Here is a 24,069-nt window from a genome sequence, read left to right on the forward strand (position 1 = left end):
GCACTACTGTCAGTGGTGGGCTGGCAAGCTTGTCCTGCACACAGTATTTATATTTGCAGGCCGTCTGTTAGCATCTGTTCAACTACTCAACCACGCCCTTTAATGGAAAAGTCGCCCAAAGTAACACACAGATAATTGAGCATGACTGCTCCTGTAAAACTTTATGTAGGAGTACTGAAATCTTAATTTCATATGATCTGTCAATTATTCTTCTTTAAAATTTTAAAGCCATTTAAAAAAACATAAAAGCCACTTTAGCTTGTCGGCTGTATTTAGAAACAAGCAACAGATGACTCTATTTGGCTTCTAGTCTCCCAATGTTCTGAGCATGGATCTGACCCATGAACCCCAGAGCCTGGTCCCCATAGTCCCCCATGACAGGATTCCACCTGTGTCTGAGGGAAGTGTGAGGCCATACAGCATCGCTAGGAGGTTCCCACCAGTGGGGATTCTGTTTATTATGACTTAGATGTGATCCCAAACAGCCACCCTCTTACCCTGACATCAAGGCAGTACCCCAATCCAAATACAATGGCGAGGGTTGAAAATTAAAGTGCGCTTGAAGTGCACACGTAAAACCATAACCACAATCAAGAAAATGAATATACCCACCATCCCCAAAAGCTTCCCCATGACCCTTGGTAATCTCCTACACATGCCTAACTGCTAACTCACCCCCATTCCTGCTGAAGCAAGCACAGATACATTTCCGTGCAGAAAAGTTTGCGTCTCCTACAAATGGAATCATGTATACGCCCTCTGTATAAGATTTCTTTTATTCAACATAATTATTCTGAGGTTTATCCAGTGTTGCTGCTATGTAGTATTCCACTGTATGGATATGGTACCATTTGTTTATCTACTAACACACTGCTAGACATTTGGATGGCTTCCCCTTTTTGTCTAGAGCAAAAAGCAAGCTGCCATGAACATTCACAATTAAGTCAGTGTGTGGACATATGTTTTCGTTTCTCTTGGGTGAACATCTAGCAGCAGAATGGCTGGGTAAATAGTAGGTGAATGCTGCACTTTTGAAGAAACTGCCAAACTGTTTTCCAGAAATGTTCATGTGGTTTTGCATTACCAACAGCATTGTAAGTGAATTCTAGTCACTCCACGTACTTGTCAGCACCTGCCACAGCCTGTCTCTTTTAAGTTGTTCCAATTGATGTGCATTGCTATCTCACTGAGGTTTTAATCTGCATTTCCCTAATGACGAATGGTTTTGAACACCTTCTCATGTGCTTCTTTGCCATTTGTGAATCTTCTTTGGTGACTGTGTTCAAAACTTTGGGCTTTTAAAAACGGAGTTTTCTTTTCATGATTGAATTGCAAGACTTCTTTACTCTTGATACATGTTCCTTCCTGAATATATATTTTGCAAACATTTTCCCCAGTATGTGGTAGTATCCTATTGTTAACAGTGAAGAGAAAAAGCTTTCAATTTTGATGAAGTCCAATTAAAAATGTATTTCTTGCTTTTTATTGCATACTTAAGTAATCTTTGCTAAATCCAAGGTCATCAGAATTTTTCTTATATTTTCTTCTACAAGTTTTATACTTTTTGCTCTTATATTCATTTATGATCGATTTTCTGTATTATACATGACTATGCACTTACTCTAGGTACCATGTGCTGAAAAGATCCTCCTCTCTACATTAGATCGCTCTGGCATTAGATTGCTCTCCCAACTGCCTGTGCAGGTTTGGTCTCCTTCTGAACCGTCCATTTTGTCCCAACACCAGCATCACACTACTGCTACTTCTTCACCTTTATAGTGATAATCCTCCAAATGTGTTTCTCTCTCTCTTCCAAGGTTGCTTTGGCTATTCTAGGCTCTTCACATTTACATAAAAATTTTAGAATCACCTTACCATTAAAAAACAACAAAACAAAAAGGCCCTGTTGGAATTTTGGCCAGCTTTGTGACAAACCTATAGATTAACTTTATAGAATTGAGAATTCAAACCTGAGTCATATAACCTATATACACTGTATATATTCCCTATATAGGTGCCTTTTCCATTTACCTCAGCCATACTTCATAGTTTTCAGGATTGCAATCCTTTACGTCTTTTGTCAGAAGTATCTCTAAGTATTTCACATTTTAATGCCTTTTTATTTTAAATGATGTTGTATTTTTAACTTAACTTTCTCATTGTTGTTAGCATATTGAATTAATCTTGATTTCTATATATTGATCTTATATCCTGAAACCTTGCTATAAACTCAGCTGCAGCTTTTTTTGTTGGCATAGGATTTCTACATACATGAATAAGACATTTGTGAAACATCAATTTCTTTTCCAGTCTGGATGCATTTTATTTCTTGGTCTTATGTTACTGTACCAGCTAGAACACCCAATAAAATGTTGACTATGGGTCGTGAGACCAGACATCCTTTCATGTTCCTGATTTTTTTTTTTAAAGATTTTATTTATTTATTTGAGAAACAGAGAGAGGCAGAGACACAAGAAGAGGGAGAAGCAGGCAGAGGGAGAAGCATGCTCCATGCAGGGAGCCTGACATGGGACTTGATCCCAGGTCTCATGCCCTGAGCTGAAGGTGGCCACCCGGGCTGCCCCATGTTCCTGATCTTAATGGGAAAACGCTGTATTTCAAAATTAAGCACGGTGTTAGCATGTTTTTATATATGACAATGATCAAATTTAGGTTCACAGAAAGTTGCAACTCACAAAACTACATTGACACATCATTATCAAGTCCATAATTTTCATTACAGTTCACTCTTGATGGCGTACATTCTATGGATCTGGACAAAAGTGTCACAATAGGTGTCCATCATTATGGTACCATACAGAGTATTCTGACTGTGCCCTAAAAATTCTCTGTGCTCCATCTATTCATCCTTCCCCCCTGGCACCAATTCCTGGCAGCAACTCATTTTTACTGTGTCTACAGTTTTGCCTTTTCCAGAATGTCACAGAGTTGGAATATTACAATATTAGCCTTTTCAGATTGGCTTCTTTCACTTAGTGAAAGAAGCCAACTTTTCATGGCCTAATGGTTCATTTTTTTTTAGTGCTTATTAATATTCCCTTGAGTAGATCGACCACTGTTTATCCACCTACCTACTGAAGGACATCTTGGTTGCTTCTAAGTTTGCTGTAAACATCCGCATGCAGGATTTTGTGTGAACATGTTTTCAGGCCCTTGGGTAAATACTGAGGAGCATGATTGCTGGGTTACATGGTAAGAGTGTGTTCAGTTTCTAAGAAACTGCCAAACTATCTTCCAAAGTGCCTGTGCCAGTCTGCATTCCCTCCAGCCACGAATGTTGAGTTCCTGCTGCTCTATATCCTTCTTAGCATTTTGTGTTGTCTGGTGTTTTTTTATATTGGCCATTCTAATAGACGTATAGATGTCCAGTGGTATCTCATTGTTTTTTTGTTTGAGAGAGAATGTGAGTGGGAGGGTGGGACAGAGGGAGAGAGAATCCCAAGCAGACTCCATGCTCAGCACAGAGCCTCATGCAGGGCTCAGTCTCACAACCCTGAGATCATGACCTGAGCCAAAATCAAGAGTCAGATGCTCAACCAACTGAGCTACTCAGGCACCCCCATTTCAGTGTTTTAACTACTATCTACTATTTTTAAAATCTGTATGAGACAGCAGAGTAGAAATTGTGGATGTTGACTGTAGATTATCTTCTTTCTGTAGTTCCACTTGCACCTTCATGCTATTTGGAAACTGTATTATTGAGCATATAAAGGTTTGAGATTGTTTTGTCTTCGGGAAGAATAGATCCCTTTAACATTATGCAAGGCTTTCCTCATGCTTGGCAATATGATTATCTACTTGAATTTATGTTAATACAGACACTCCATTTTTCTTTTGATTAGTGTTACCACAATATAAAAATTTCCCACCCTTTTAATTTTAACCCCTTTGCATCTTTATTTTAGCATGAGTTTCTTACAGGCTTTAACATTATGCAAGGCTTTCCTCATGCTTGGCAATATGATTATCTACTTGAATTTATGTTAATACAGACACTCCATTTTTCTTTTGATTAGTGTTACCACAATATAAAAATTTCCCACCCTTTTAATTTTAACCCCTTTGCATCTTTATTTTAGCATGAGTTTCTTACAGGCAGCAAAAGTTGGGTCATGCTTTAAAAAAAAATCTAACCTGATAGTCTATGCTTTTTAATTGTGGCATTTAACTAATTTACATTTAATGTGTTCTATAAATATGTTTTGGATAATTTTTATTACTCCATTCGATCTCTTTTATTGCCTTATTTACTATAACTCTTTTTTTGTTTAGTGGTTATCTTAGGGTTTCAAGCATATGCATCTTTAACTTATTATAGCTTGGGAATCCCTGGGTAGCTCAGTGCTTTAGCACCTACCTTTGGCCGAGGGCGTGATCCTGGAGTCCCGGGATTAAGTCCCACATCGGGTTCCCTGCATGGAGCCTGCTTCTCCCTCTGCCTGTGTCTCTGCCTCTCTCTCTCTCCTCTGTGTCTTTCATGAATAAATAATAAAATCTTTTAAAAAATAATAACTTATTATAGCTTATCTTCAAGGGATATTATTCCACTTCATAGAAAAGAACCTTACCACAGTATGTGCACATCTCCTCTTTCCTCCTTTATGCTTCTGTTCTCATACATTTTAATTCTACTTATGTTGTAACCCCCCCCAAATACAGTATTATTATATGAACATAATCTTTATGGACCATTTTTCCTCCACCTTTGTGTGCCTTAGTTTTCACCAGACTCCCAAACACCTACTGGGTGATCTGGAACATGGTCACATTATTGCATACAGTGTGGTCCTTCAGAGATGCATGCTGTTCATTAGTCTGGGGTGGACTGTTTCTCTTGTTGTGCCAGGGCCCTTCTGAACACTTTATCTGATGCCCTGTGCAGGTTTCCCAGGCTGACTGGTGGGCACCCAAACTCTGGCCATCTTTTACAAGCCCCAGAGATTTTCCCTTTTGTGTACAGTAGTTCTTTCTGCCGTGTTGAGAAGTTCACTCACGCAGACATACTAATCAGAATTCAGCTGAAGACTTGAGGTCTCTGGAAGGCTTTGCGGGGGCAGCTCTCCTCTCTACTATCTGCTCTGCAAACTCTCGCCCCAGGGAAACCAGGACTTTGCTGGGTCCCCTTCCTGAGCTGCAGCATGAAGAGAGGCTTACCTTGGACTTGTTTGCCCTCCCGCCCCATCCAGAGGTCAATGTCCTATGCTGCTTCATGTCTAATGTTTGAAAAACATAGCCTCATGTTTTTGTCCTAATTTTAATAAGTTATCTTGGGTGGTGTCTCTGTTACCCCATTTTGGCTAGAAGCAGAAGTCACAAAACTGCTATAATGGCTGATGGGTTCTCTATGAGGTGACCATGAACTAACTTTTAGCTTCTCTAGGAGTCGCTGCCCCTTGGATCCACTCTGGTCACTAATTACACAACTGGAAGGAATGTCAGCAATGCGGGGATGGCAACCCCGATGAAGAGTGCTCACATTCTTGACCTCTTGGTGATGTACATATGGAGAATGTGTGTGACATCTGTACTTAGGCAAAGACCCGTGGTGGCAACCTTGTGTTTGCTACAACCATTATAGGTTTCTACTGGTAGAAGTCACAATATTTGGCTAGACTGACACTGATCATCCTCAGTTCCTGTACATTTAGGGGGTAGGCACTGTGGCATGAGGAAGGCCTCAACTCACTTCCCTGTACATGGTTTTCCATTCAGATGCCCTTTGGGGTTCCTACAACCTGCCCACAGATTTTCAAAGCAGACCTGTAACATAGTAGTGTCTGATGTCAGCAGAGCATTTTATTTCACACAGAAAGGTTGAACCCAAAGCTTACGGGGCCTGTCTATTTCCTAAGGTCCCAGCAAGATTGCTGGGTTCACAGTCTATGGCCAAGGTTTTGACCCTTTGAGCCTTCAAAATCCCTCCTCTGCAGCTTGGAATTTTAATCTCTGTACATGCATCACCTTAAACCCTTTACCATTCCTTCCAGGGTGACATTTTCTGAAATGTTAACAGTTTTGCTCTGACCGACAGAGGTGTCACTCAGTGAGGCAGGCTGTGAGGAGGGGTAAATCTCATCACCAAGCAAGGCTGCCACTTAAGCTAATGATCCTAGGTCCTTAGCATCCCTGAGGTTTTAGGTTCTCCTCCATCTTGGGGTACTGACAGCGAGGGAACCTGAGTGAACAGCAGAGGGGAGAGCTGCCAGGCAGAGGCCACGGGGGAGACACCGGCTCTCAGTTTAAAGGGGAATAGATGCCATGCAGACTTCCTTGCAGGACTAACCATGGTCAAAGTTGTGGCCAGGTGAGTCCTTTAACCAGCCCCTACAATCAATCACCTTGTGGAAGGTTTCTCTGTATTTTCTCTGCTACCTGACTTCACAGGGCCTGGACGAATGTGTTTAACCACACTGCCACAACCACATGTGGTCTTCAGCACCAGATGTATGAGTATTCATTTCACCAATACCTTTTTCACCTTTACAACATGCAAGGTCCTGTGGTGCTCTTGAGACCAGTTACTTAAGAGTTTCTCTTTGTCTGTCTTACATCTTTACAACTGATGCTAGTTGGCTGTTATTTTTACAGGGTGCAGTCATGCCCCTTCTTCCTAACAAAGGAAATTATAAAGCCAGAGGACAGAAGAACCAAAGAGCAGAGCAAGGGACAGGGCCGAGGGTGGGGCAAGTCAGAGGATGACCTGGCATACAGGTAGAGCAACCCTGGGTAACCTGAGGACACAGCACAGCTGTCCAGAGATGGCTCACCAAAGCACAGCTTAGAGGCCAAGCAAACGGTCTAGTAATTGGAGCTTTACTAGCACACCCGTTTGTGTACCACTGTCTGTTCTCACACTGTAAGAGCCAAGTGGAGTAGCTGTGACACACAATGTGTAACCTGTAAAGCCTAAAATATTTAATATCTGGTTTTTAATAGAAAAAAGTTGCCTTATGTCTGATCTAGAGGTAAAGATATTAAAAGTTCTTAGATTCTGATAGAAGAATTCTAGATTCTGATTTGGCAGTAACACAACAGCACATAGTCCACATATTATGTGTGTCATTTCTCCAAGATGCTGTTGAGGCACACAAGCAATAAGCCAATTTTCAAAGCTAAAAATTAGGCACTACTAAATCCAAAATTCTGCTTCCTTTTCATTCTAGAAATTGGATGGTGAAAAAGGCAAGCATGAAGTTTGCAGGTCTGCTTTGTGTCCTTCTGCTTATCGTTTTTCAAACTGATTTTGGACAAAATGAAGAAACACCTAGGAAACAAAGGAGGAGGGTGTATTACAGGAGATTGAGGAAAAGCTCCTCTCCCAGCCGCAGATCCAGCAGGCAGCTGGGGATCCAGCAGACAGTGGTCACACCAATAGCAACAATTCCTGTGCTTAACCTGGATTATAGCACAGAGGAAAAGTCTGACTCCTTTTTAAGTTTTCTTGGAGTAGAATCAAGTTATAATGTGTTACCAGGTAAGAAACCAGTAGGGGAGGGAAGAGAAACAGAACCTCCATGAAGATAATTTTCCAAAAAATTTTTTCAAGTTATTATATGGTTATTAATATATTATAATTTTAGGTTATATTTTCAAATTAATATATACTAAATACATATTTTCAAATTATTATAATATCAAGATACTCTATCTTTTGGTTTAGTCTATAATAAGTTTTGAAATAATTTAAAATTTCATTTATAGAATTTAATTAAATACAAAATTATAGCTATCCCACAACTATATTTATAAAATCATAGTTACTATTTTGGTCTATTATTTTCTAGTATTTCCTATGCCATGTATTTCAAATAGCTGGATTCATAATACAGATAATATACCTAGTAAGGTTGTAACTTGCTTTTTCATTTATAATGATAGAGCATCTGGGACACAGAAACAAATTATTCAGATGATTCTATGAATAGATAGCTGTTAACTATTTTCAACCAAAAAGTTGCCTTAAGCCACTGAATTTATCTTATGCAGATGAAACTGCTGGGTAGGTCCTGAATGGTGAGGGAAAGGAGGGGATGGGGAGAATGAATGTGAGAGCCCACCCACAGGTGGGACTTGGGGATTCTAGTTTGGAAGGCGGCATCTGCTCTCACATTCCAATCAAGGCAGGCGGTCTGATGGCTCCCTTGGTTGACACACTTGTCCACATGTCTACAACCCTGGACATAGAGAAATCACTGTACTGAAAACAATTCACAGGAACGACACCAATGATGTGTGAGCTAGTTTTCAGTAACACAGTAACTCTAAAGAAACGGTCAGTTGCAATGCCTGGCTCTGCCTTCCCCGTCTGCACACTGGCAGGAGTGAGACGTGGGCTCATCATTGGTGTCGTTCTTGCTCTCTGCCCTCTGGCACCCAAGGGAACTACCACGCCATGTCTCTTCTGAATTTAGGTAAGGCTGCATCATTTGTTTTGGTCAAGGTACTGAGGCACTTTTAGGGCTTGTGTGGGATTCACAACCTCCCATCCCTCCCTCTGCTTTGGAGATGCAGAAGCTGCTGTCTCTGTGACCATCACTACCGCAGCCCCAGTGTGCCCACAGTGGACACATGGCACAGAGGAGGAACTGCTGAGATCTGGGGGGCAAGGGGTGCTGCTATATAACTAAGTCACCCAGACAGATATGGTACAGAGGTACAGCTCAGAGCCTAAACCACAGGCTGAAAGCAGAGCACGCAGAAGCCCCTATGGGGTCACGTATCTGGGGTCTATTTACCCCATGTGAAAACGCACCCTGGTGTGATCCTATCCATTCAACTCGACACTGTGCTCACCCTCATCCACCGTACTGGCAACCATATGAGGAACTTACTATGCTCCCACTTCTCTTCTAGGAAAGAAGGGACACTGTCTGGTGAATGGGATGACCATGTACAACAGAGCGGTGTGGTCTCCTGAGCCGTGCACTACCTGCCTCTGCTCAAATGGAAGAGTGCTTTGTGATGAGATGACGTGCCACCCTCTGACGTGCCCCCAGACAGTTAGGCCTGAAGGGGAGTGCTGCTCTGTCTGCTCTGACGCAGGTACAAGTATTTACCCACAACAAAGTAACACATGTGACAGTCTTCAATTCTGTTGTTTTTGTTACTACCTTAACTTTTAGATTATGGTAAACTAGTATCAAGGTACTTAGAGTACTGGCAAGTAATGATAAACATACCAGGTATTTGGGAAAATCTATGGTAGGGAACAGAAATACAGATCTTGCCTGTGTAGTTCTGGCTCCATCAGGAACCCCTCTAAGGGGCAGGGACAGTCTGCAGAGCCCACAACACCCTGTGCTGTGCAAGGGAAGAGCATGGCTTGGCTCCCTGCATGGAGTTGCTCCCCTAATCCAACTCAGTGCACACATAGGTTAAGACTGCAATGAAGGACAACCAAAGACTCCTGATGAACACAGGGAAGGGGGTTTACACTTCGAGAGAACAAAGCCCAGTGTCTCCTGCCATCTGCAACCTGCACTCATTACCACTCAGGAAAGCGGACAAGTGCTGGTGCTTGGCCCTACAGGAAAGCCCTGGGGCCTGCAGGGCACTCACCAGCCCCTGCTCTCCATGGCTCATACTCGGGGACAGCGGACGCCCCCAAGAAGAGCCCAGCCAGTGCCTCAAGAAAGAGACAAATGGGTGGTAAATTCGTGGGAAGGAATGGGCATTTTCTCTTGTCTACAGTCAAGGCAGCTTGTTTCCATGCACACAGGACGGCCATGGGGTGGGTACCAGGAGGACTTCAGAGCACTTAGGAGCTAGCTGTATGCTAGCGCATACGACCGCCTGTCTCACTCGGGGGCTGTGCCTCTAATAGTGTCAGCAAACACACAGGTAGGATTCAGGAATGAGCAGACAGGGTTCAAAGGCCTTGTAATAATCTTGAAATATTGAGGTTATTTTGGAAAAATAAACTTGGATGTACAGGAAGGACTGTAAATGTTTCAATATGATCGCTTCAGCTTCCTGTCCCTTATTCTTTCCTATTTTCCTCCTGCATGTGCTGTGAAGGATGTGAAAATAACCGACTTTATAATATATACTGGGTTGAAATCTCAAGTATTCGTCAAGCAGGCCTATCTCCTGAGTCCCTTTCTTGGGTGATTTGCATACAGTATCAAACAACAGCAGAGCAACGACCCAGGAGACCCGCACGCATGGGGCCCCCTTCTCCCCGCGCTCCTGTCACCAGTGGGCCTGCCCCCCTTTTTGCTAAACACACATGCAGGTGACACTGGCTGCAGGTCACTCTGCTCCCATCATTGTAGAACTTTTGAAAGGACGGTTGTGTGCACCTCTAACCCAAAACAGCATTATCTGGATCTAGGAGGCCTCCCCTAAGTGTCAAGCAGTAAAAATTTAAGTAGAGAGTCTGGAAGGGAGAAACAGGAGAACTTTCTATAATCCTGAATTTCAGAAGATGCTTTTGGGCCTATGAGGCTGAAAGAAAATCAGACAAAAATAGCAACAAATCTACAAACATAAGCCAGTTCCAGTAGCACAAGTAAGTAAATACATGTTTCAGTTTTTTATCTGACTCTTACATGATCAAAACCCCGATAAATTGAACAGTATCTATTATAAAGGTCACCTCTCATCGTAGCGAAACCTCACACAGGTAGTACTTCCCATTTTGCATCATGTGGCAGTATTATTCCCTCTTTATTACCAGGTAGCAAGATGTTTTAGTAAAAATAAATATTAAGGCCACAGGAAAAAAAAATTGCTTAAAACAAATCTTATAAAATTGGTTTTAAAATTACTTAAGCAAAAATTTCAAAAATGCACTTTACCTTTAAATTGCACTCAAATACCTGGAGGGAATAATATTTACTAACCTGACTTTCACTATGATTTTTCCTTTGACTAATGTTACATTTCACCCCTGCTGTATCCTCCCCGCATGGCCAGCAACCTCCCATCTGCAGCTCACTGGTACAGCATTAAGTGATAGGAGTGAATTTTCTGGTGATTCTTCAGAACAAACAGAACCTACCAACTCACCTCACCAGGTGGAAATGGATCAAGCACTACAAAAAGAGGAACTTCAATTTGAGGAGAATGAAGAAGAAATTAAAGAAGATAAAGATAAGGAGCAAAAGAAAAAGACCCTTGGACCTGGGGGGCAGGGAAGATCTCTTGCTGAGGAGCAGAGCAGAGGAGCGGCAGGGAGACCACGAGCAGTGGGGAGGCCAGCCCATCAGCAGGGACATCCAGCAAGGGAGGAGGCTGAGGAGGACAAGGAGGCTGAGGAGGAGGAGGAGGAGGAGGCTGAGGAGGAGGAGGAGGGCACCATCAGAGGAGACATGTTCAGGGTGTGGTCCAGACCCCGGGGTCCCCCTCCTCCCCGGGGCATGCCGTCTGTGCCGAGCGGGTGCTCCCTGTCCTACAGGACCATCAGCTGCATCAGTGCTGGCCTCTTGCAGATACCACCACTGACAGGACCAGAGATAACAAGCCTGGAGCTCGCTGGTAAGACATGGGGATGTCTCTTCTGCTTTGTGCTTTCCAAGTAACTCACTCGCCTTGCCTTGTGAACATCGTATTTTTAATCTCATGATAGGAGTTGATCCCAAACAGACTAACTTCACATCCACAATTACATATATAAACTTTGCAGAACAAATAGCATAGTTAGGTACAAAGCAAAGTTCCCCAAACCAAATCAGGATTTCCCACTGACTTTTTCCCCTAAAGTCAGCTTTGCTGAGGTATAATTTACATGCAGTAAAACTTATTTTTAGCAAGTTATTCTGAGCTTTGGCTGATGCGTACAGTTGCAGAACCACCCACACAGTCAGGACCCACGGTCGCCCCTCCTGCGACCTGCCCTGGGCTCTGCTGAGGTGATGGGTCTCCAGGGCTTGGCCCTTTCCTACTGTGTCACCGTGGAGGGTCACCCAGGACCCCGCCTCCTCAGGAGCTGGTCCTCCCCACTGCTGAGTGTGTTGTGCTTATGCAGATGGACCACAGGTGCCGGTGACCCTGAGGGGCATTGGGGTCACTCCCAGTTTGAGGCAACCATACATACAGCTCTATAAACATCCACACATAGGTCTGTGTGGACTAGGCTTCTGCTCATAAGGTGCACACCAAGGAGTGGAAATGCTGAGTGACAGAGTAAAGGCACATTTAGCTTTCAAGGAAGCTACCCCATACTTCCCAAGGGGGCTGTGGCTTTCCTGCCAGAGATGCAGGAGGGTTCCTGCTGTCCTGCATCCTGCCACTTGTCTTTCCCTCATTGCAGCCATTCATGTGGGTATGGAATGGTCCTGAGCAGAGGAATGGCAGGGCCAGGGGGTGTGAGGCTGGTTGGTGGGAACCCCGGGTGTGTGTCCATCTGTGAGACAAGACCCACAGCCCAGCTGCACTCTGAAGACGCTGGGGTGCGAGAATCTGAATGGGGTTTCAGACGTGTCTCAGGGGCAGTCACAGAAATAAACTGCCAGGAAATAATAAGTAAACTTATAAATACATATTCAATAGATGACATCTGACAGCTTGGTTCAGGATGGCCAGTCTTTGAGAGGACACCATGCTCACACGACCCCATAGGGAAATCTCTCGTGCCCAGCAGCTCAGACACTAGCAATATCCTCCCTGCCCCAGTGGGGATGTCAGGCCCCACCATAAGAAATCCCAATCTGTGGAAGCCTGAGGTCTTATGAAATACGAAAGACTTATGCTCAGTCACGTGGTCTTGGTTTTGAGAAGGTCACCACATGGTTCTTATAGGACTGTTTCTGTTAAGCTTACTTACAGTCTGGGTTTTAAATCATCAACTAGCCACTTAACCAAACCCCATAAATGTAAAGCATGTAGGAAGTTGTATAGACTGAAGCCATGTAATTACAACATTAGATCTGGAGCCCCCTGCGCTCCTCATCTAGAGAAGGAAATTTCAGCAAGGTAAGTGAGATGACAGCATCCCATGGGTGACAGTGTGGGATTTCTGGCCCAGGGACACGTCAGTGGGAAAATCAGTTTCTATGTAAGCTTCCAGAAACACATCTCTGTTATAAAATGCTAACAGTTGTCTAGCTGTCCTCACAGCAGCTTCACCTAAAACAGGAAGGCCACCAGCACAACAAGCCTGTGACTGGAGACCCCAGGATGGTGTTTTCTACATTTGCATTTGCTCATACAGATGCTGTCCTTGTTATGGGTATTACTTTCTCCTCTGAGTAGAGCTCCCCTGCTGTCTATGTACATTCATGAATACACGTATGCAGCCTTGCACATGTGCACACAGAGGCCAAAACCACACTGCTGTGTTTTCTAGGCAATTCCATCACCGCCATTCCCGACGAAGCATTCAATGGATTGCCAAATCTGGAAAGGCTTGATCTGAGCAAAAATAACATCACCTCCCCAGGCATAGGTCCCAAAGCATTCAAGGTAAATATACATGCTCCACCTGGTGAGGAAAGATCCCTGTGGACAGCTCTGTGCTGGCAGAAGGGAAGGGAGCGAAAGGAACATGTTTGCACTGTAGTGTGCTCCTAAGTCAAGAAAGTTCCCTCTTCGACATTCCTAACGCCTTCATGGTTTACCTTGAGTACAGTCTGTTGTTTACGTGATTCTAGCTGGTTTTTCTATGCTTCACCCTTAGAGCAGCTACAACAGCAAAAGTGACAGAACTAATGTTTTGAACTTATAGAGCAGTTTCTCCCCAAGCAGCTGAAAATATATTGAAATATGATCTCTTAGTATGTGAGGTATTTCTGAGAACAAAGGAGAGCTTCTCTGGAAACTGTTAACATTCTCAAGCCAGAAAGAGCTATATTACTTTGTGTTGTGGGCAGGACCTGATGAACACGTGAGCCAGAGGAGGTTCTGGAAACACAAGTGGGCTCAGATGAAAATCAGCACAGGGAATAGTGGGGGAAAGACAATGAGCCTAGGCAAACTTTCCCCCCTTTACAGCCCTTCGTACAACTCCTGGGCTGGTGTCCACGTTCAAGCCGCAGATGCAGAGTCCTTGTCACATGACAACTGGGACTCACGTTTCTTGTTTGATCAGAAAGATTCATGGGAGAGCATCTCCCTTTCTGTTTTTGGGATCCTCTGTCCCATTCTCAAACTGCTGAAGCCTGACTGAATGCCTGGAGCTGAATCATCTGTGAGGCATCGCCCAAACCCACCAGCTGCCATGCTTCACTGTAGTGGGGCAGGCAGTTAGGCAGATGGGCACATACCCACCAGGCCGTGTGGGTGCCACAGAGGAACGATCTACCGCCCTGATGCACTTCTGCAATCATTAGTGCTGTTTTACCACTGTTTCTACTTAGCATACAGTACCTGGTAAGGATTCACATGACTGCTCTCACTGCCAGCATCCATGAGATTCAGATTACCGAACTACCTAATTAGCTTTGTGTCTCAGGCTGAGAAGGTGGAAACCTAAGATCTAGCAGAGTATGAGTGGTCTAGCAGAGACAGCTTTGTCCCGCTCACTAAAGCCACAGTACAGAAAGGGGGAGTGGAGGGGAGAACACACAGCTTATGAGGGCCTGAGACAGGGCACGCAGGTGTGTAAGGCGAAGGTGTCACTGCACTCTGACTCCTGAAGCAGACGTGCAACTGTACGTCTGTGACCACATGAAAAAGTAATCTTGAGATTTGCTTTTTAAGCGTCTGAAGAAATTAATGCGCCTGAATCTGGATGGAAACAACCTGGCAGAGATTCCTTCAGAACTGCCGTCTGCATTAGAAGAACTTAAAATCAATGAGAATGGTCTGCAGGCTGTCAGTGAGGAAAGCTTATCAGGTATGTAACATCCAGTTCACACATGCCCTTAGGGCCTTTCTCCTGTGGTCACGTGGGAACTTTATGGGCACCACGGCCATATGAACAGCTGATAAGTATTTTTGGCCACTTTACCATTTAAGTTGATGAAACTTATTTTCTCCTCTGATGGCTGACTCTGGACCAAACTGAACTGAAGTGGTCACATTGTGAACTCGGCACAAAAGAGGCAACGACATTAACTTTTCCCAAATGCTAGCCAGGGTCGGTGGTGGGATTACATGCTTCTCCAGACAAACACAGCAAACGTTACCTTCTACCCTCCCAGCAGTCTAGCAGCTTCTGAGGTGCGGTGTCCCACACTTTCTACCTATTTGATTTGAAATATTTTTATGTTGATGTTCATAACCCAAGCCAGAAGCAGAATAATGCAATTTCATTATTTCTTTTCACTCCCAAAAAACTTCATAGGAACAAAACAGTTCTGATGATGGGAAAAAACACAATACCAAGAATTGCCAAGTCTGAAAATTACAGAGTTATGGAAATACTCTGTTTCCAGATGGATTGCAGGGTACACATGAAACATCAATAAACACAAATTGCGATGGGCTTTGTCATATGGAAAGGACATTAGAAAGCACAGTTTTCGACTGTGAGGTGAGGCAGAGGCTGGAAGAGCAGCATACTGACGGGCTGTGGGTGAACTGCTCACCTTGTTGCGTTTTCAAGATGACAGGTCACAGAACAGAAGCCCCTACTTGGAAGGGGTGCTCACACACTCCCGGCTGGTGCTTCTCTGCATGCACCCCCTTCCTGTCTCCATAGTCAGAGCACCACGCAGGCCTTGGCCATGAGCAGGGGCTCAGGTCACTGTGCCCACACAGCCTCCACACCCTGCACTGAGCCCACCACCTGGACTGTGAAGCAGCTGCCAGCACGCAGGGTGCACCTGACCGCAGCCTCCCCATTGCTAGATGCTGCTCTGGCTGCAAGGAGGCCCTGGCTTGGCCACCAGCAGCCTGCTGTTCTTCCATGTGCTCTTGTGGCAGATGTCACATTACAAATAGCTCCATAAGGCGCAGAGGAGGGGCGCTCCAGGGGGAGAAACAGCAGGCGCAAAGGTGTGTAGAAACAGAGGTTATCAGGTGCTGTGGGGAGCACGTGCAGCTGGCACCCACTCTAGATACCTAGGGACTGCAGCCTGCCATGTCCGTGACCCCATGTTGCTCCCCGCCCTACAGCAGGAAGACATCCTGCGTATAAACTCCTGTCTCCCACACCTGACCTATGGGAAGCTGCTCTAGCCCCACCCTGTCTCCTGTCACAGGAGGACACACACCTATGTTCCCTAAACACACGATACATGCGTAAACCAGAGAGGAACTGTAAACTGATGTATGATATCATGAATCTACACAGTGTGCCATGTCTCTCATCTCTCTCATATCACATACTGACCATTAGTCTACTTTTATTACTTGTTTTTCATGGGAAAACTTCCATTACATTTCAAAACCTCAACTATGTACTAGATAAATATGCTGGATGCTCAATATCTTTAGTTTTGGAAATCAAATGAATATGAGAAAATATAACCACTTCTCAGTTTATTGCTTGGGCTTCCTACTTCCTCTGATGCTAAACACATCTGTCAGGTGCGTGTTTTAGTCGCACTGTCACTGCCTGCAGAGGAAAGCTAGGCCTTACTGCCTGCGCCCTATTTGCAGATGGCCAGCGCAGGGCTGGCCCCGCTCCTCCGCTAAGCACAGACACGTGGGTTCTGACCTGCCCGTGTCTACCTGGCTGCCTCCGCCTCCCCTCTTGTACCTACACCCTCCTGTCCCTGGGAGCCCAGCCCCACCCACTCTCCCACCCCACCCCTGATGGTACTGTGCCTTGCTCTTGCTTGGATCACGTCTTGTTTCTCTGGTAAGCCTGGAAGCAGGAACAGAGCCGTACAGGGTGTTCAGTGCAATGCCCATGACCTGAGTTGAAGATGAAAACATTCCTATTCTGGAAGTCTTGGCTACTGAACAAACTCCAAAGTTACACCCTGAATGTCTGACTCAGATGCCTCTGGGTATCATCACTGCTGAGCTGTTCATTCTCCTGTAGAATTCCAAGTGATCTGGATCATACCACTCCTGAGGCCAGGAGAAACAATGCAGGGAAACTTGTTTGTAAAAAAGACTTTCTTGGTATCTCAGTTCAAGTGCATGGACAATTCTTGAGCCTTCTTTCCAAACATCCATTTGGCTGCCAGGACTTGAACAAGTGTGACAGAAATTCATTGCTGTAACTCCCTTGTTCAGAGACTGACATTTGCCAGGCATTGTGCCCCCATGTTCCCCTTGCACCCCTAATTTTAATGCTGCTGTGTCATATGCGCGTCCATGTCTTTGCAAATGTTTAAATGACCTCCGCAACCTTCTACTTCTTGCCCACCTGTGTCCTGAGTCCCCAGTTGGCCCTCGCTGCCCTGGGGGGGTGGGCCGCTCAGCTTCTGTTCCTTAGACATCCTATAGCATGGTGACTGCTCAGCGGGCCTCTCCCTTGGACCACGTGCGGCCAGCATTTGGTCCCGGCTGAGCAGGGCATCTGGGGTGCACAGAGCACTTGGGAGAAGACTCACCATGGGCGATACCAGGAAAGAAGCAACATCCACCATCCAAATAAGCTGAACATCTCACATGACATTTTGAAAGATACAGAAACTGCATGGTTCTTTGATTTTCCTAATATTCTGATAATTAGGTTTTATTTTTTACAGACCTAAATCAACTGGTCACCTTAGAACTGGAAGGAAACAATCTCAGTGAAACCAATGTCAATCCCTTGGCTTTCAAATCTTTGAAGAGTCTGTCCTACCTACGTCTGGGAAGAAATAAATTCAGAATTATACCACAGGGTCTTCCTGCTTCTATTGAGGTATCTGTATCTTTCCAACAATGTGCTACATTTTAAGTACAACATGCTTCAATAAGACAAACAGTACTATTCTAAAAGATTACTGTGATGTAGGTTAAACACACAACATCACACTGTGATGTTTGGGGGCTGTATACTGAATTTGCTATAATTTGAGCACTGTTGTTTCTTCAAACTGTGAGTCAAAATTATAATTATTAGTAGTGACCCTTGATAAAGTGGAAAATTGGTCTTACTGACAGCTCTTGGGGAGAGCACAGAGAAGATGGGCTGAGAATTTAAACAGAATTCCACCCCCCCACCCCAAGGCTGAATGCGGCCTTTCCCACCCTGGGCCCAGGAGTGTGGCCTTTCTGGCTGCAGCAGGGGACACACTGCACACAGTCTGGGGCCCTCACTGACCAGTGCGCCAGACTTCCTGCCCTGAGAGCAGAGGGCACACACAGGATTCCTCGGCAGGAATGCAGGATGGAGCCTCCCCACAGCTGGCGGCCTGGGTCTGACATAGTGCCATAGCACTTCCTTTCTTTGTCTTCCTATCTTGTTAAACATATCAGTTTAGAATTTATCAAAATTGTAAAAATGAGGTTCTGATACTAGGCTTTATGTCAGAATCTCTTGGATTCTAAAGAAATACAGACTCCTTATCCTACCCCATATATCCTCCATCAGGTTCTTTGGAGGCTGGGATCAGTAATTTTTAACTTTTTACATTAAGGTTTTAATACATAATGTATGCACACAAAACACAACCTGAATAATACGGAGCAGCAATGTGTCTCCATCCGTGCATGATTTTCTTTCCAGAGACCCCAGTCACTGGCATGGGAGGCAGCGTACATGCAGGCCTGTGCACTCTCCTTCCAGGACCCTGCCGCACAGTCACAGAGTCCCGTGTGTGGATGAGTGTGCTCTGACTGCAGTACATTTAGGTTGGAAGTTACGCTTTAAGAAGCTCACATGTGATTCTAATATGCAATCAAGTCCGGGACCGCTGATTTGATTCACCCCTAAACACATATGAAGTTAAAAGCAAAAAGCTAGAAATTGCCTTCTTCATATTTAACACATCACAAAATTAAATGAAAATAAGGGAAAATTACTACAACAGGAATAGAGAATGAGGACATAGATCAATGTCTATTTCTCATCTCCCAGGTTCTTGAGTGAAGAACTCCCAGTAACGCTAACTGAATTTAACCTGAAGGCAGCTCACTGTTGAAAATAACAGCTCTAGGGACGCCTGGTTGGCTCGGTGGTTAAGCGCCTGCCCTGGGCTCAGGGTGTGATCCTGGAGTCCTGGGATCAAGTCCCACATCAGGCTCCTTGCATGGAGCCTGTTTCTCCCTCTGCCTATGTCTCTGCCTCTCTGTGTGTCTTTCATGAATAAATAAATAAAATTAAAAAAAATTTTTCTTGGGGCAGCCCCGGTGGCACAGCGGTTTAGCGCCGCCTGCAACCTGGGGTATGATCCTGGAGACCCAGGATCAAGTCCCACATCAGGCTTCCTGCATGGAGCCTGCTTCTCCCTCTGCCTGTGTCTGCCTGTGTCTGCCTCTCTCTTCGCTCTCTCTGAATGAATAAATAAATAAATCTTAAAAAAAAAATAAATAAAATAAAAAATTTTTCTTAAAAAAAGGAAAAAAAAAGAAAAAAGAAAGTAACAGCTCTAGGGCAGCCCGGGTGGCTTAGCGGTTTAGCGCTGCCTTTGGCCCAGGGCGTGATCCTGGAGACCCAGGATCGAGTCCCACGTCGGGCTCCCTGCTTGGGGCCTGCTTCTCCCTCTGCCTGTTTCTCTCTCTCTCTCTCTCTCTCTACTCTCTGTGTCTCTCATGAATAAATAAAATCTTAAAAAAAAAAGAAAAAAAGATCAGAACAGCTCTAGCAAACTTGACCCTGATATTAAATGAAGGCTCTTAATTAATTTTTAATTAATTATATAATACAAGCAAATCTAAAAGCTGGCCGGCAGCATGGACTCCCTAGAGCTGGGTTTTGGTGGGGACATGTATCTCCTGGGCATCAGGTGTGGGACCACATGCCTCATCCTCTCTCCAGGCCTGAGCATCTCAGCTACTGACCAGGAATGGTCATTTCTACCCATTTTCTAGGGTTTTGAAGCCCAAATGACATAATTTACATGAATGAGTTTTGTAAATTAGAGTGCTTTATACAATTATGGTATGCTGCATTTTGCAACATTACATAGTTTAAAAAACTCGTTTAATTCCATGACCATGAAAGACAGTACCTTTTATTTCACTAAAAGGACAACTTATGAGTTCACCCAGAAGCACAGCAGAAGACTCTCCAGATAATACTAATGAGAACAGTCCACAGTACCATCTCCGTGTCTATGAAACTCAATATATGTACCAACCAACACAAAGGAAAACAGTCTCTTCTCATCATTACAGGAATTATACCTAGAAAACAACCACATTGAAGAAATAACTGAGATCTGTTTCAACCACACCAGAAAGATCAACATCATTGTGTTACGTTACAATAAACTTGAAGAAAACAGGATTGCTCCTTTAGCCTGGATAAATCAAGAGTGAGTACACAATGCTCTTTGGCTTCAGGGTTTCTGCAGTTTCTGCACGGTGGAGAGGTTAGGGTCCAGCCCTGGGGAAGTGCATTTACTGATGGCGCCCCTCTCCCTCCCCACAACTTGGCCCCATGCTTGAGCTCCTATCATTTACAGCAGGACTGGGGTTGGGGCACCATGGTCACTGCTGCTCTGCTCACCCTGCCATGACCCCAAGTAGTGAGTTACCCAAGGTCTGTCCACCTCATAGCTGGTCATGAAGCTGAAGGGAGACCACCTCTGCCCCTGAGGAGGACGTAAGAGCCCCCAGCCTCACCCCACCATGGCCTCTCAGGGTTCCCTTGTCCTATGTCACACTGTCTTCATTCCTTCAAACCATTTCTCTATCTCATAAAATAGACTCAAGGGTGATTGACCTGATAGGGAAGGTTGGACGTAAGGTCCATCTTCCTGGCAAGGACACAGGGGTCCTGCCTATTAGGAGGAGCAGGACAGGCCACGGCAGGGAGCCTGGCAGGCTGTGTGGTGAGGGCACGAGGGCAGGAGAGAGGGATGAAGGGTGTCAAGGTTCAGCAGGGCCCAGCAGGACGTGGTGGTGGCAGGGCAATTCAGAAGCCAGGCAGCCACCTTTCCCAGATCTCATTTCTCTGCAAGCCCCAGATGCCAGGCCATGAGAGCAGGTGTGGAGCAAGAGTGCAGATTCCACACCACCACCATGTCCTTGCTGGAACCAGGGGTGATCTCAGGCAGAGGCAACTTGACAACAGCCAGGACTCTGGACTTCATTTCTTTCTTTCTTTATTTTATTTTTTTTTTAAAGATTTTATTTATTTATTTATTTATTCATGAGAGAGAGAGAGAGAGAGAGAGAGAGAGAAAGAGAGGCAGAGACATAGGCAGAGAGAGAAGCAGGCTCCATGCAGGGAGCCTGATGTGGGACTTGATCCTAGGACTCCAGGACCACGCTCTGGGCTGAAGGCAGGCACTAAACCTCTGAGCCATCTAGGGATCCCTGGACTCCATTTCTGATTCATGTTTGACCCTAGAAGAGAGTGGCTGTGTTGAACCTGATGCTCCTGGTAATGGAGCAGGCTGCACACAGCCACCTGACACAGGAATCTCTACGGCCAACCAGGTGGTGGTGGGAAAAGGGCCAAGCATCCCAACTGGACCTGTCCGAGCCCGGAGTTAATGGTTCCTGCCTTATGCTCCCCCCTCTCACCCTTCTCTGCTGCAGAAATCTCGAGTCCATTGATCTCTCTTACAACAAGCTCTACCACGTCCCATCCTACCTGCCCAAGTCGCTACTGCACCTTGTGCTCCTTGGGAACCAAATCGACCGCATCCCAGGCTACGTGTTTGGCCACATGGAGCCAGGCCTGGAGTATCTGTACTTGTCATTTAATAGACTCTCAGATGATGGTGTGGACCAAGTCTCCTTCTATGGGGCGTATCATTCTCTCAGAGAGCTGTTTCTGGATCACAATGACTTAAAATCTATACCACCAGGGGTACGAGAAATGAAAGCACTACATTTTCTGAGGTTGAACAACAACAAGATACGGTAAATTTTGGCCTTTTCAAGTATTGATTTAAATTGTTATAGTTGACAGAGGATATGATTACACAATCATGCATGATATGATGTCTGGGATTTACTTATAAGGGGAAAAAGGAAAGAGATCACATTAAACAACACTGGAACACATTTGTAATGACTGAAGGGGGGTGATAGGTACACGACGATCCATCATAGCTCTTTCCTACATGTGTGTACATTTGCAAACTTTCACAGTAAAAATCCTTTAGAAAAGAACATGACTACATAATACTGGGAACCAGCTTCTACTAACGTGTGATTTTAAGAACTAATCGGTAGAGCATAAAACCCAAATATATAAACTGATCTATCCAGATTTTTTTCTGAAGGTAAAATTCTGAATAAAATTATTGAGACTCAGCTTCTCTCACTTTTGGGGACACAGTTTCCTGTCTGCCTGAAGAGAATGAAGGTCTCTAAACACAAACTCCTAAAAAAACAAGAGGAAAAGAATCATGGGTGGGAGTGGGGAGGCTTTGTAAGAGGTTGTGAAAAGCCATGTGGCTGAGTGCTTCCTTGCTACTGCGTGAGGACACACACAGGGGTCCCGCTGTGCTGGGATTCAGGTGGTCGCAGTCTGGAACCTCCATGAATATTGTTTTCCTCCACCTTTGAACCAGCGGTCTCACTCACAGATGACTTTGCTGCAAACTCTTACTTCCTGAGGGGCAACGAAATGGCGACTGGCTCTTTTGTTACCTTTTACACATTTGGTAGCTAGGATCCCTTTGTCAAGGATTTTTTCCCCATCAGCTAGGGCCACTTTGTTACTCTGAAAGGTAAGATAAATGCTCAGGTCTTTCTTTAAATGTCCAATCAGACCAGAAGCTGGTTAGAAATATCTGACTATGTGAGGAGACAGATGTGAGCTAAACAATGTGATGATGATCATTCTGAATATATACAAATATCAAATCATGTTGTATACATTAAAGTAGTATCATGTTGTATGTTAATTCTGTCTTTATACAACTGAAAAAATGATAGATATGTATTATGGATGAATGGGAAGGACCATGCAATATATAAAAATGTTAATAGCAGATGTCTCAGGGGGAACAAAAAGAAGTTGGTGCCTAACTGCTTCTCTTTTATTATTTTGTTTTTGACTTTCTCTCTCTGGAGAATCAATGTTAACTTATAGTTTAATACATGTGGAATGTTTTAATCAACGATAACTACTGTTCTTAAACCCCACTCTTTGGCCAGTGGGAGCCCTGTGTAGGGCTTTCTTCCGGAGGGCCCCACACCCCCTCACTGCAAGCAGCACTCACACACCCAGGCTGGGGACCAGACACGTCCCTCTTCTGTTTCGAGGCCTTTTTTTTAAAAAAAAAAAAAAAAGATTTTATTTATTTATTCATGAGAGAGAGAGAGAGAGAGGCCTTATAGTGAACTGTCAGGAAATATATATTTTGTAAAGAAAAAGAACAAGACTTCATACTAATGTTCTCAATTCAAATGTAACCATATAGATTCAATTTCTTTCTTTGTTTTGTTTATCTTCTACTGGGAATCTAGGTTCCCAACAAAATTAACTTTTATCTTACAATATACAAAATACAGTTCCAAAGTGAGAATGCTAGTATTATGACTACAAAAGTATCAAATGAAGAAAACAATGTTTTCAGGAGCGTTCTCTTAGTCTTTAGCCTATGTTCCATGAGGGCCTGTGGCAGAAATACAGTGGTTTTCTCTGTGACAACACATCAACAACCTGATAATCAGATCAGGGGTTTGTTTTTGGTTTTTAGAAATTGTAATTTCCTATTTAATGTTACTGTTACTATGTTAAATGTTTATATAATTCCAAAGTTGGAACTGTAAAAAGGTATATGAAGAGAAGTCTTTCTTCTATGGTCCCATATACTATATTCCATCATTCCCCAGCGTTTAATTCTTTTAAAATTAATTTGTACCTTTCCCCAGTATTTCTTTTTGCAGACATAAGCATACGTGCAGATTCATATTTCCCATCCCCTCCCACAATTCCAACACAAATTATGACACAGAAAAATTTTTCTTTTCTCTCTCTCTCTAGTGTTTTTACTTTTTACATTCCGTAATTATCAGCATATCTGCTCCTTACAAGTATAGAGAATTTCCTTATTCTTTTTACAAGTGACCAGTATTCCATTACATGATTATTTCATTTAACCAGCTCCTTACCTGTTTCCCTTCTTTTACTACTACAAATAATGCCATGATGCC

The 24,069-nt window shown here is 44.1% G+C and overlaps 2 protein-coding genes across 10 annotated transcripts in view; one reads left to right on the forward strand and one right to left on the reverse strand.

Annotated features, from left to right (window-relative positions):
• Positions 1-24,069, reverse strand: part of CENPP (centromere protein P) — a 222,945-nt gene that overhangs the window by 37,755 nt on the left and 161,121 nt on the right. The window lies entirely within an intron of this gene.
• The window catches only part of ECM2 (extracellular matrix protein 2), a 33,111-nt gene that overhangs the window by 7,156 nt on the left and 1,886 nt on the right, over positions 1-24,069 (forward strand). For 3 of the 6 annotated variants that reach the window (XM_077911048.1, XM_077911032.1, XM_077911039.1), the window contains 8 exons: positions 7,185-7,495; positions 8,875-9,063; positions 10,939-11,499; positions 13,310-13,425; positions 14,662-14,797; positions 17,550-17,707; positions 20,125-20,264; positions 21,496-21,822. In XM_077911048.1, the coding sequence (XP_077767174.1) occupies positions 7,192-7,495; positions 8,875-9,063; positions 10,939-11,499; positions 13,310-13,425; positions 14,662-14,797; positions 17,550-17,707; positions 20,125-20,264; positions 21,496-21,822 (1,931 nt within the window). In that variant the 5' untranslated portion in view covers positions 7,185-7,191. The remainder of the gene's footprint in view (positions 1-7,184; positions 7,496-8,874; positions 9,064-10,938; positions 11,500-13,309; positions 13,426-14,661; positions 14,798-17,549; positions 17,708-20,124; positions 20,265-21,495; positions 21,823-24,069) is intronic. The other 3 variants (XM_077911053.1, XM_077911064.1, XM_077911073.1) reach the window with 3 other exon arrangements.

Source organism: Canis aureus, chromosome 1 (genome assembly GCF_053574225.1).
Source record: "Canis aureus isolate CA01 chromosome 1, VMU_Caureus_v.1.0, whole genome shotgun sequence".
Taxonomy (NCBI): domain Eukaryota; kingdom Metazoa; phylum Chordata; class Mammalia; order Carnivora; family Canidae; genus Canis; species Canis aureus.